Source organism: Parasteatoda tepidariorum, chromosome 1, assembly GCF_043381705.1.
Source record: "Parasteatoda tepidariorum isolate YZ-2023 chromosome 1, CAS_Ptep_4.0, whole genome shotgun sequence".
Classification (NCBI taxonomy): domain Eukaryota; kingdom Metazoa; phylum Arthropoda; class Arachnida; order Araneae; family Theridiidae; genus Parasteatoda; species Parasteatoda tepidariorum.
Window position 1 is genome coordinate 4,406,715 of NC_092204.1, and position 13,898 is coordinate 4,420,612.

At 27.5% G+C, this 13,898-nt stretch overlaps 1 protein-coding gene across 1 annotated transcript in view; it reads left to right on the forward strand.

Annotated features, from left to right (window-relative positions):
• LOC107457389 (protein outspread) overlaps nucleotides 1–13,132 on the forward strand; it is a gene marked incomplete in the record, with an annotated part of 145,374 nt that extends 132,242 nt beyond the window's left edge. The window contains 5 exon segments of the mRNA XM_071188212.1: nucleotides 718–865; nucleotides 3,400–3,511; nucleotides 5,069–5,201; nucleotides 9,122–9,234; nucleotides 10,281–13,132. Coding sequence (XP_071044313.1) covers nucleotides 718–865; nucleotides 3,400–3,511; nucleotides 5,069–5,201; nucleotides 9,122–9,208 — 480 coding nt within the window.
• Between the last annotated feature and the right edge of the window lie 766 nt (nucleotides 13,133–13,898).

Consider the following 13,898-nt stretch of genomic DNA (forward strand, 5'->3'; position numbering starts at 1 on the left):
CAATTTCAAATTAATATTGAAATGCACAGGTTTAGAATTTTCTACAGTGAAAAGTTTTCGGAACTTCAGTGTTCAAAAAAGTATACAAAAGCTAGACGTTAAGAACGTATCCAATGAGCGAGTAAAGCGAGCATCGGATTGCGAAGCAATCCAAAATGAACTGTGAAAGCAGTTCCCGGGGGTTGGTGAGCGCCAGCGAGCGAAGCCTCCTAGTTATTTTAAATTTTACTATTAATTATTCAGTTTTTCACTCATGTTAAAGATAACATCAGTGATCATTTCTAACTTATAGCTCTATTTGCACAAAATAATAGTATATTGCGCACATTTAAGTATTTAATTATTTTATATTCACTGTTTCCGATAAATTCATTAAAGAACATTGCGTGGTAGCGCGTGCGGTCCACGTCACCAAATTTATACTTTTAACTTGTAGTGTTTTAAACTTGTAGTGACAGTGTTAATACAGTTCTTTCAAATATTAATTTATTCATTAAATTTAAATAATTTTAGCTTTATATGAAAGAAAAAAATTGAAATTATTGAATAAAAAGTAACTTAAATAAAAAATTTCTTTGTTGACCTAGGTAGAAATTGACTTTAAAAATATTTTTTATATATATATATTAGTTGTTTTTAAAGTATAGTCATGAATATGTCCTGATCTTTCTTCAAAGTCTTAAGTTTAGTGATTGTTTCAAAAAAACTAATTTGTAGATGCTGTGTGAGAAAGGTCTTAGTGCGATGGATGTCTCTCATAAGAAAATAATTGCTGAACTGGAAGAAAGGCATGAGAGGGAATTGGATGAATTGATGGCTGACAGAGAGAAAGCTTTAGCCCAAGAAGCACAAGCTACGGCAGTCGGTCAGTCTCTTCTGTTTATTTATTGTGTCGACTCTATAGTTTGTCTTAAGTAAGAACTCCCCTAATCATTCGTCCGTGGCAGTGACTATGGTACCGAGGTATAAACCCCATGTGGCAGAATCCTGGCGACATTGTCGCAGAACATTACAGAGTTAATGCAGAATGATTTTTCTTTTGAAAACTAAAAAAAAAAAAATTTCTACAGAAATTTTCAATGTAAAATTTACATAATATTTGAATCATGCATTTAGATAATCACTTTTCACGCGTTCAATTTGCGTCGATAGTAATGTTATCCGGGGTCCGTTAAGGGACCCTTCACATAATGTCTTTTCATAAAAACGGACAATTCACAGAAAAATTTATTTTTTAATTGGACCCTTCTCAAATTTGTTTATCTTCATTATTGTTTTGTTAATCGAATAAACCCTCTCTGGGAGAGGGAAGGGGGGTTAAGACGGTTCTAGACAAACTAAGTTTCTGTAAGTTTAAATTCCAGATGTAGTATTCTAAGAAAATATTTCTACTTTTACAAACATCGTCTGCACATTCTTAGTAATATTAAATCATAAATTTTTTTTTGTAAATAAATAATAAAGTTAATTAATAGAATATTATGTAAATAAAAATTTCTTTCTGGCAATTTTTTAAATAAAATACTATAAATTTACGAATTGTTTAAGTTTACTTAATGCATAATACATTAAAAGTGATATGTTACTAAGTTGTGTTATTTAAAATATGTCAATTGAAATTATTAAAAATGTGAGTGATTTTGTTTCCATTATTCGTCTGAAATTAATATTCTGTGTTGAGCAGTATAGGCTAAATACCAAATATTGTTATATTGCATCTCTAATTTAATAGTAGCAATTGTTGAGTAGAATCTTGTATCTATTCACAATTTAAAAACTTCTTGAAAAGATTTTTAGCAATTTTTGTAATAACAGGACCCTATTTGCACAAATTCACAAAAGCAGGGCTCGGGTTGAAAGAATGTGACATAATGCTTATTTTATATTCACAATTTATGAATAGTTTAATTCAAAACAGGACCTTTCACAAAATGTTTTGACAGACCTTTGGTTATAATGTAATCTTTTGATTGTATTTTTAGCAGTTGTTGATATTCATGTGGTTTTTAAATATCCCAATATATTTGAAACAATATGGAAAATTGGAATCGTGCATTTGAGTATTTACTTTTTAAGGCAATAATTCTATCAACTTTTTGGCAGTTATTGATATTGATTTCTTCATAGTTTTTAAATCCTATATTTTTTGTACAATATTATTTATTACAACAACCTAATCTCGAAACAATCGATTCGCGCAATTTCATTGTCAATCTTTTTTTTTCGGCAATTACTGTTGAAAATAGGAGCCAGCTTATTAAGTTTCAGATATAGCAGACATCTATTATAACTACAAAACTAAAGTTCTTCAAGAGAAGAACATACTCTATACAAAGTAAAACCTAACTAACTAAATACAAAAACACCCACTTCCTTCTAGCTGAGACACAGCAAGGAGGAAAACACTGCCCATCTATTTGTTTACATTTTCTAACAATTACTGCTACGGATTTCATGATTTTAAATTATGCTTTTTTATTGTAATGATTATTTAAAAAATGCGAAGAAGGAAATAATTCGTGTGTCTCCCCCCCTGCCCCAAGAAAATGCGAGAATATCACCCATAATATTAGAATAAAAAACTATTACAAGTTTAATAGGAAAAAAAATCAGTTTTTTTTTTTTTGTAAAAGCTCTTTTGTTATTTTAAATTTGTAACATATATGTTTGTTATTAAAAGTATCTTACAGAAAGATATTATTAGTACTAGAGAGAAATGCCACAGAGGTTACAAGGAATTTCACTCCTCTTTTCAAAAAATAGTACTACAAACTATGAAGAAAAGTAGTTACTACTACTTCATTACTTGTAGTGCAGGTGGGAGCCAACCTGCATCTCTTTGAAGGATTATCAGTGGCTCTGGATAAATGTACCAGAGTTCCCTTTTCATTTTTGTGCTATTATATTTTTCAAAATTATTATCGTTCTGTATGTGTTTCAAAATGTCTTTTAAATTACTGACAACAAATATGAAAGTAAGTGCAACATTGTAACAAATTTCATTTCCGTCCAAGTAATAGAGATGCAAGAAGATCAAGCTCTACAATTAAAATAGAAGTCAACGTCGATTCCTGAATATTGGAAATTTGTACAAGAATCGAAGTATCCTGAATTAAAAAAGGCTGCTTGTCGAATTATTTCAATACTCTGAACAATGTACTTCCGTGAATCATTTTATTACACTTTAAAATTCGTAAAATCCATGTTATAGTGCTTTTGTTCCACTGACTGAAAATAACAAAACAACTTAACTTTTCTAAAATACAATTAATTTTATCTGAACATTATTAAGAACATCTGATTTAAAGCTAGTTTTGAAACCTTAACTTTGAAATAGCATAACTAAATTTTGTGATGCTCTTTATTTGTATTTTATTTTTCTCACATTTATTTTGCTAGCTTTGGAAGCTGTTAGAAAAGCTCATTCAGATGAATTACAATCCTTCAAAGAAGAATTTGTGATAAAAATGAACAAAAGGTTTGAAACAGAAGCTGTCAAAAAATGCTATGAGTAAGCATAAGTTTATATTTTATTTCCAATATGTTTGTTAAGTATTTATTTGAAATATACCCAGCATTTAACCACCAGATTACATATGTTGAATGCAAATCAGAAACGCTATTTTTTCTAAAAACTTTTTCTAAAGTATAAAAGAAAATTTATTATTGGGTTATATGCATATGCTCCAACAGCTATGGAATTTTCATTGTTTCAGAAAATATTTTTTTCTCATGGTTGCAAAGCATATTAATAAATTAGATTTAAAAGAATTTTGTCTGCCACTACACATAAATTATTTCACAGCTGCCAACTCCACTGGATTTACCAGTAGACTACTGGATTTTGCTGGTTTTGAAAAATCCCTAAATTGAGTAAGTTACCTAAAAAAAAAAATCCCTGTTAAAAAAAAATTATTGCTTACTTGAATATTTAAATAAGTATTGCGAAGACTTAATGAACCGAGCCTGATTGATAGTAATAAGTGTGAAGCTTTTTTTTTATGTAAAATTTTCTGTTCATTTTTATTCAGAACTCTTTTTTTTTAAAATTAATTTTAAAAAAATTTAGCTAACTTTTTTTTCAATTACTTGTTTATTACTATTAAAAATAAGCTAACATGATAACAAAAACATTTCTAATTAATTTAAGGAATAAATGAAAAGCATTGCAGACCATTTATATTGTTATTAAGAGTGATAAAGTTCTCTGATGACTATAAAAATAGTTTAAATTCCCTACATGTAAAATATTAAGTATATTATTCACCAGTTAGCATAGCATTTATATTATTTCATAAATCTAGTGTATTTAATCCTATCTATGTTGGCAGCTATGTTAATGCTAAGGGGAAAAATTTTTTGACGTAGCAAGAAGAATACTGTATACGTAGCAAGAAGAATACTGTATTTTTCGAAGTATACTGTATATAGAATAAATGTCCAAGATTCACTCAAATGTTATATGTTTAAATTTGTTGTATTATGAATGTGTTTAAATTTTACAATTCTACTTTTTAAATTTTATGATTGATGCATTTTAAATGCTCATAATTCACATGCAACCTATCTTGTCTAACAATTTTTTGTATCATCATACTAGCACTTCTAATTAATTATATCAGATTAATTCTTTTACCTTGTTTGGTTATATTCATTCATAATTACTCCAAGGTGCGTAGCGTTAATTTTCTAGCCTTTAAAAAAATATTTTTTCTTTGCTGTGTCAATTGTTGTTCTAAAATATAAAAAAATGCATGATTTTCACTATTTTCTCTGCAATATTTATCAGAAACTAGTTATTTTATCATGATTATGTAAAGTTTTTGAATGAAAATGTTTTTGAATTTTATGTTTATAAACTAAGAACTTTAAAAATTTTTACTTACTTTTTGAACTTAGAATTTTTTTTTATTTTATTACTGCACAGATCCTAATTATGAATTTTTTTATTTTGGAAAATAATAAAAAATATTTTTTGAGTGATTAAAAGGTGGTTATTTTTGTTGTTGAAAAGCCTGGCTGCGCTTTTCAAAATAATAATAAGAGTTTTTCATGTGTGTTTTTTAAGGTCTGACCTGTCGAGTGTTAAGCATGAAATTCTGTCAATGACTGAGAAATACTCTGTGAAGTGTCTGGAAAATGCAACATTGCACGAAAAACTTGAAATAATGAATCACCATTTAAAATCTACGACAACTCAAGTGAGTCAAACCTCTTAAACAGGACTCTGTTCATATATTATACACACTATATTAAGAGGATACACACTTTGCTCTAGCTGTACTAGTTTTAATTGCTGGAAAAACTTAAAGAAATAAGGAAGAGCTTTAACATACTAAATACAAATAATGCTATAGTAAATTAAATATATTTTAGTATAGCTGAAATATCATCTTTAAATATCCCATAGATAGTGCTTTGAGTGGTCACCACTTTTAAAAAATGAATATAAAAAAATAGAATTCCCAGTTTGTAAGGAAAAACTCAAAATTCCCTGCTTCATTCCTGTTATTTTAGGGGATTTTTAAATTCCCTGTATTTTTCCAGGTTTTCTCTATTCTCCCTGTGGAGTGGCAACCCTGTTAAAATGCTACTTTAGACCCTTTCAGTTTTCAATGTAAATATTTCGTAGAAGCAGAATGAATAGAGCATAAAAATATGTATAACACTAAATCTAAAAATATTTTTTATAGTTGTATATTTTTTAATTGCCTATGGGAATTTCATGTAGCCTTTTCTGAGAGGGGGAGAGATAAGTTTTATATAGGTAGCACTACATAATAACTAGAAATTAGCTGCTTTCTCTGGTGGAGGGGGGGGGGAACTTTGTCATTGGAAAAAATGTATATTAGCAATCAAGGAAAGATTGCAGAATAGCAGTTAGTGATGACCAAGTAGAATGGGGTTAAAAATTTGTTTCGACCGTAATATTCTTCACACTAGAGATTTTAATCCAACCTGCAGATAATCAACATTTTCGAATATTTTTCACAATTTTTAATACAGGTCACATCATGCAACCCATGATAAAAAAAAAAAAAAAGATTTCTTTTTTGTTTGAGAAATTAAAAATTGTTTTTGAATCGACATGTCTTTTATTTCAATTCAAAATTCTGGGCTTGAAACTAAGTAACTGATTTCGTTAACCAATGAGTTCATCACTTAATATGCAGTTGACATAAACAAATTAAGACAATATTCAATACATTACTAAATCATTATTTTCCCTTAATATTTACAAAATTTTATTTTTTAACGTATCAGTTTGTTGTTTAAAATGTGTCAGTTTTTCTATTCTAATATTTCCTGATAATTTTACATTTGAATTGTGTTTGCAGTTAGCATAAAGTTGAAAAAAACTTTTTTCTTAATTTTATTATTTATTTATTTTTGTGGTTTTCTAAAAACAATATGTCAAATTAACTAAACTATCACAAAGTATTTTGTAGTATATAACTATTCATTTCGGCTATAATTCATAATGTTTCCATTCTGGGATTTAAAACTATTCACGTTTGTTTGTTAAATATGCTTTTATATTGCTTTACAACTACGCTTAACATGCAATTTTTTTTTGTATTGCTAAATTTTTCTACAGGGTTGTAAAAATACCTTTATTTTTAAGCAATAGTATATTACAATTTCATTACCAATGTATTCTTCAATCATTTTTTTAAAANAATAATAACAGTTTTCATGTGTGTTTTAAGGTCTGACCTGTCGAGTGTTAAGCATGAAATTCTGTCAATGACTGAGAAATACTCTGTGAAGTGTCTGGAAAATGCAACATTGCACGAAAAACTTGAAATAATGAATCACCATTTAAAATCTACTACAACTCAAGTGAGTCAAACCTCTTAAACAGGGCTTGCCTCTGTTCATATATTATACACACTATATTAAGAGGATACACACTTTGCTCTAGCTGTACTAGTTTTAATTACTGGAAAAACTTAAAGAAATAAGGAAGAGCTTTAACATACTAAAAACAAATAATGCTATAGTAAATAAAAAATAGTTTAGTATAGCTGAAATATCATCTTTAAATATCCCATAGATAGTGCTTTGAGTGTTCACCACTTTTAAAAAATGAGTATAAAAAATAGAATTCCCAGTTTGTAAGGAAAAACTCAAAATTTCCTGCATCATCTCCGTTATTTTAGGTGATTTTTAAATTCCCTGTATTTTCCAGGTTTTCTCTATTCTCCCTGTGGAGTGGCAACCCTGTTAAAATGCTATTTTAGACACTTTCAGTTTTCAATGAAAATATATTTCGTAGAAGCAAAATGAATAGAGCATAAAAATATGTATAACACTAAATCTAAAAATATTTTTAATAGCCTATGGTAATTTAATATAGCCTTTTCTGAGAGGACGAGATAAGTTTTATATAGGTAACACTACATAATAACTAGAAACTGCTTTCTCTGGTGGGGGGGGGGACTTTGTCATTGGAAAAAAATGTATGTTAGCAATCAAGGAAAGATTGCAGAATAGCAGTTTGTGATGACCAAATAGAATAGGGTTAAAAATTTGTTTTTACCATAATATTCTTCACACTAGAGATTTTAATCTAACCTGCAAATAATCAACATTTTGGAGTATTTTTCACAACTTTTAATACATCATGCAACCCATGATAAAAAAAAATTTCTTTTTTGTTTGAGAAATTAAAAATTGTTTTTGAATCGACATATCTTTTATTTCAATTCAAAATTCTGGGCTTGAAACTAAGTAACTGATTTCATTAACCAATGACTTCTTCACTTTATATGCAGTTGACATAAACAAATTAAGACAACATTCAATACATTACTAAATCATTATTTTCCCTTAATATTTATAAAATTTTATTTTTTAACGTATCAGTTTGTTGTTTAAAATGTGTCTGCTTTTCTATTCTAATATTTCCTGATAATTTTACATCTGAATTGCGTTTGCAGTTAGCGTAAAGTTGAAAAAAACTTTTTTCTTAATTTATTATTTATTTTTGTGGTTTTCTAAAAACAATATGCCAAATTAACTTAACTATCACAAAGTACTTCGTAGTATATAACTATTCCATTCAGCTATAATTCATAATGTTTCCATTATGGGATTCAAAACTATTCACATTTGTTTGTTAAATATGCTTTTATATTACTTTACAACTACACTTAACATGCAATTTTTTTTTGTATTGCTAAATTTTTCTACAGGGTTGTAAAAATACCTTTATTTTTAAGCAATAGAATATTACAATTTCATTACCAATGTATTCTTCAATCATTTTTTTAAAACTTCATTTCTAATTCTTTGTAATTTAAAAAAAAAAAACATTTAAGATTTAATATTTATAAAATCTCTATATATCTCAAAATATAAAACGTCTTAAATTTATTTTTCCTCAAGGTATTAATTGACTACAACTTATTTTGAGCTATTAAATGTTTGTTTCATTTTCGACCAAAAAATTTTAATTCATAAATTTTTTTAAATTAAAATATGTAGTATTGCATTGCTCAATAAAATATTTATTTTACTTTTTATTCTATAAGCATTATGGTTCATTTAAATGAACCTTTGTACCACGTGGTGTGATAGAAAAATAAAACATTTCCCCCCATCTTTTTTTTGTTGAGAAATCTACTTTTTTATTTGAAGAAAAAATGATTTTTTTTTTAAAAAAGGTATCAGTTTGGTACTCTTTAATGATTTTTAATATGCATTTAATTGCAAATATGTAACTAATCTGTCTTATAAAAAGAATTTAGTATCTAAAATAATATTGTTTATATAAAAATTACTGTAAATAAATAATAATATAAAGTGTTATATAAAATTTTGCTCTATTCTTAGCTTCCATGCAGATTTTTTTTATGGTTAAGATTTATAAAATAAATAGTAGATACTAGTTTACAAGATAAAGGTGTATCAATTGCAATTTTAATTATGTCTAGTGTTTATAAATTTAAAACCAGTTTTGTGTTCTTTATGTATTTCAAAAGATGATTTTCTATTTAAAGAATTTTCCATATAACGAACTTATTATCGAGGTTTAGTGACTTTGCTAAATAGAGGTGTGACTGTATAGATGGATTATGATTGGCTAAATTTTGATTACTCAAATGTATTATTTTAGGTTGTTGAATTATTAGCTAAAAATCAAGAATTACAAGCTCGCTTGACTTCTGTTGGTTATCAGAAACAAGAGGAGGCTATATTATAATTAAATTGCCCATCTTATAAATTAAGGTAATTACTTCTTCTGTTTTACATAATTGAAGAATTTAATGAAAAAAAACATTTTACAGACAAATTTACTTCAGAATATATTTTTCTATCAACAAAATGAGTCGTATTTTACAAATTTTCATGCACTTTCATTAATCTCTTCAATTATCATGTATACTATTAAATGAAAAAGAATGTTTATAAGTTTTATGAATCATTAGTGTAAGTATAGTGCGGCTTTCAGGAGAACTCCTCCAGGCATCAGTATCTATGAGGAAAAGTCACTTTGAATAGGAGTGTGGGGTGAATAGGGTCAGCGTGAGTAAACCAAGCATTACACCCTCATTTGAATATGGTTTCAGCCCGGAGGAGTTCTCTCAAAACCAAACTCATACCTGCCAACATTTTATTTTATAACCGTCGTTTAACAGTTGATCCAATTTTTGGGTTTACGACTGCTATTGTTCAGCCTTGTCATTTTGAATCCAAAACAGAAGACAAGAGAATTCCTCGATCAAGTAGCCTTCTTTGTGGACTTTTTGATGGGACTAACCCGCATTTGCGTTACATTGAGAGGAAGACCACGAGAACCTCCCACGATTAGCCTGTGATCAGTCTACCATTGAGGATATTTCACGTCAGCACTATGGTCGGTGCAAGCCGGGTGCGGAATTCGTATCCACTGGCCATCTCGGCTTTCACCTGCCAACATTGGAGAAACTAAAGAAAACTTTTCTAAATCATTATTTATAATTACTTAAAATATAAACACTCAACATGCTGTAGTACTGGCAATAGCACCATCTGTTGAGGAGTAAGAGAAGTATTTTTGCCATTAGCAGATATTTTATCGCCAAAATTCGTTATCTTTTTTTTAATTTAAATTTCTGCAACAAATACGGAGAAATTTGGGAATATACAAGTAAACAGGAGACTTGGCTGGTATGGAGGTTGATAAAATGAGTACTTAGTAATATTAAATCTTTTTTTTTCTTCAAAATTTCTGTTTAATATTGATATATTATGAAATAATATTGACATATTATGAAATGTATCATTTTTTACAGGACCTACAATGCCAAGATTTTTGCAGATAGTCCACCAAGTGCCTGGCTTGGTGTGTTATATCTCTAAAAACAAAAAATTGTCACAACAAATTTTATCTCATTGTACTTTATTCATTTTCCCTAGTGACTTAATTTCTCACTTATTTTTAATTTAGAATTTTAAGATTGTTTGTGATTAATTAGGATAATTACTACAGTGTTGAATGATTTTGATAAAAGACAGAGGATTTGTCAGCTTTTAAGCTTGTTTATCTCAGGGTTTTCCATAATTTTCACTTCTTCTGTCTATGAAAAAAGAAAAAAAATTCTCATTTTTTATCAAGCTATTAACATTTTTCTCTCTCTCTAAAATGCTACTTATTTGTTTTCATTATTTTTATCATTTGTTTTAATGAAATGCAAGTTTAAGTTTCCAAATATTTAAAGTATAAGAAAATATGTATTATCTTTTATTTTTCACAGCTTGCATACTATTGTAAAATATCTCTGTAGTTCATATCTCTCATTGATGTCTTATTTTATTAAAACATTTTAAGAAGAAATAAAACAGATGCAATTTTCAAAAAAATTAGAGTATACATTTTGCTATTTGCTTAAATAAAATATTCTTTAGCAATAATTTGCAAGTTGTGTAAAAATTTAAAAACATGAATGCAATTATTTTATGTTCTCAATATTTATATGAATTTTCCTACAATGTATTTGGTTAAGGCTTTCATGCAATCAGTACATAACGTTTTAAAATTTTTACTATTACCCTAGTCTTCCATGCAACATCAAAATTCTATTTCTTAATAAACATTAAAATGTTTTTTTCTCTCCCTTATAAATTTGAAGAAAACTCTAAATTTTTTTTAAATATTTTCAAATGACTGAAGGGAAATAATACAATTAGGCATAATCATTATACTTCTCCTTTTACCAGCACTACAGCCAGTTGCTGGTTTTAAACTTTCCATCTATTTACCTCAACCTTTTTTTTGTCTGCCTCTCCCCTTAGACCTATAGAAACTAAATTTTTATACTAAGACTATATAAATATATGCATGCCTTGCTTAGCTGCTGGACTTTATAATTAGTTCCCTAAATTTGTTGTGTTACTCAGAATTGTAGGGTGCGCAAAAAATATAAAGGGCCCACACTAAATAACTTTTGATCTCTCTTCACGTTAAAGGACTTAATTTTAATGATTCGAGGGGGGTGACGTAAAATATGCTAATTAATTAGTACAGACAATATTTTAAGTTATGTAATCAGACACTTTTTCTTTCCTTGATGGATTATAATTTCTGATTCTCAAAATATAGAGTAGCTACAATGTGGGAAATATGGTCCCAATAGTTAAGACAGAAGAGTTCAAAGTTTAGAACCCCTTAATTTCACCATATCTCGAGAACTTTAAGCGTATTGAAAAATGCTTGCATGTAGTTGTAACATTTGTTAATCCGAAGATAATTTCATAAAAAATATAACTTTTAGTAAATATTAATTTGTCTTTCATTTTGGGAATTGTAAGGCAGGCGAACTTTTACATCATTTTAAAGAATGTAAATCCGTTGAATAGTTCCAGAGATATAGAATTTAAAAAAAAAAATTCAATTTCTCAGGCAAGTATTTGACCCTTTTTGCTAAAATTTCAAATTTTTTTTAAAAATGTAAAAATTTGTATACAATTCTAAATTTTGGATTATTATAAAATGATATAATAAAGAATACATATTTACTAACAGTTATTATTATTTTTTTTGAATAAACGAATTTTATTATTGTATACAAAAATCTTTAAATTTTCTCTAAAAAGTTCTCAAGATTAGGGGAAATGCGCAAAAGTAAAAATCAAGAGATCCACACTTTGGACCCCTCTCCTGATCTAACTATTGATACCATATTTTGTGGGTCGGAAATCCTAATTTGTTGCAAAAAAAGGTATGTTTATACAGTAAAAGTATATTTTTGTGTCTGATTTCTTAAATTAAAATATTGCCTGCATATTTGAAGTCACCTCCTCGCGACATTAAGATTGAGTCCTACAATGTGATCATTAGATAAAACGTTATTAAGGGTGGTGCAATTATTTTTTTGCACACTGTACCGTATTCTTAACCGCACCCAAAATTCTTGGAAAAATTGTAAACTGAAATATGGAAATTAATGTGTCGATTAAATGAACTTAATATATTTAACATACACACGTTAAATCAAAAATTAAATAATGTTCTGCAATTATATTTAACACAAAACATTTTTTTAATAAAATTGTTTTATTTTATAAAAAAACTTCCAATCAAGCTAATTCTTGGATACTAATTCGGGACCTGAATTCACAACCAAAAGTAAGATGACTGCCTGTCTACTGTTTTATTAAATGATTTTTCAAATTTTTTTTAAATTTATTTAGAATTTAAACCTGAAATCTTAGTAGATATAGTTTGTTTACACTTTAATTCAATGGATAATATGTATTCTTTTGCAGAGTTGCATAACAAAAAACAAATGCCAAATTGACATGTATGCTCAAATTTAGTAATTACATACTTTCATTATTTTTATGCCTGGAAATTCATTTATAAATGTATTAATTATAGATTCTATTGTTTGTCATAATTTTGTTAGTTGTATCTATAGTAACCAAATAGTGTTGCAAACTTATTCTGTTTGTAAAGTCAGTATGCATTTTTTATTATATTTTTTAAACTGTAGAATATTTGTAAAATATGTACAGTTCAAATTTTTACTCTAGCAATAATGAAAGTTTATTTTTAAGTGTAGCAGTTGTTACAAAATGTTTTGTTGGTTGTATATAGATGTTAAGTACAAAGCTATAATAAAAGACTTTATTCAATCTAAGTTAACACCGGTTTTTTAAAGTTATTCAATTTCGCCTGGACTGACTCATTCTCATGCATAGGGGAAAGGATGATGAAAGCGATAAATTTTAAAAATCAGATGACAAAATCAAATCAATAATTGTATTCATATTCATAGAATGACTCGTGTGTAAGGAACTATAAAATTTTGAAATTCTTACTATCGTAATTAACCAAACAAAAAGGTATTGGATCGAAGTTTTTCAATTTTCAGGGTTATCACGGAAAAAGAACAAAATGTTTTCAATAATATGACTAAAATATTATTCAATGACGTAATTGTTATATACAATGATCCATTTAGTCAAGTGGCTAGCAAATATGATAATTTTTATATAAACGTTATTGTTTTAGCACTACATTTTTATATTAAAAAAATTAGTATGTTTGCAGAAAATTAAATACTTTTAATGACTAGAATTCATTAAAAAAAACATACTTTATCCAAAATTTTTTCCCTTGTATCAATAATTGATTTAGCAAATATATATTGTGAAAAGTGATTACTGAAATTCGAAGTTTACACATCATAATATCTTATTAAAAATTTGTTTTTTTAAAATCCTGCACAACTTCGTAGCAATAAAATGTGATCAAGAAACAAAATAGACTTACAACGGAATCTGTGCAAATGGAACAAATTAAAAAGTTATGACTCAAATTTGCAATTCAAAATTTTTTATTTTTATAAAAAAAAAAATCATTCTGTTGGGGGCTGCAGGTTATCAACCCAACTTATGCTAAAAAACAT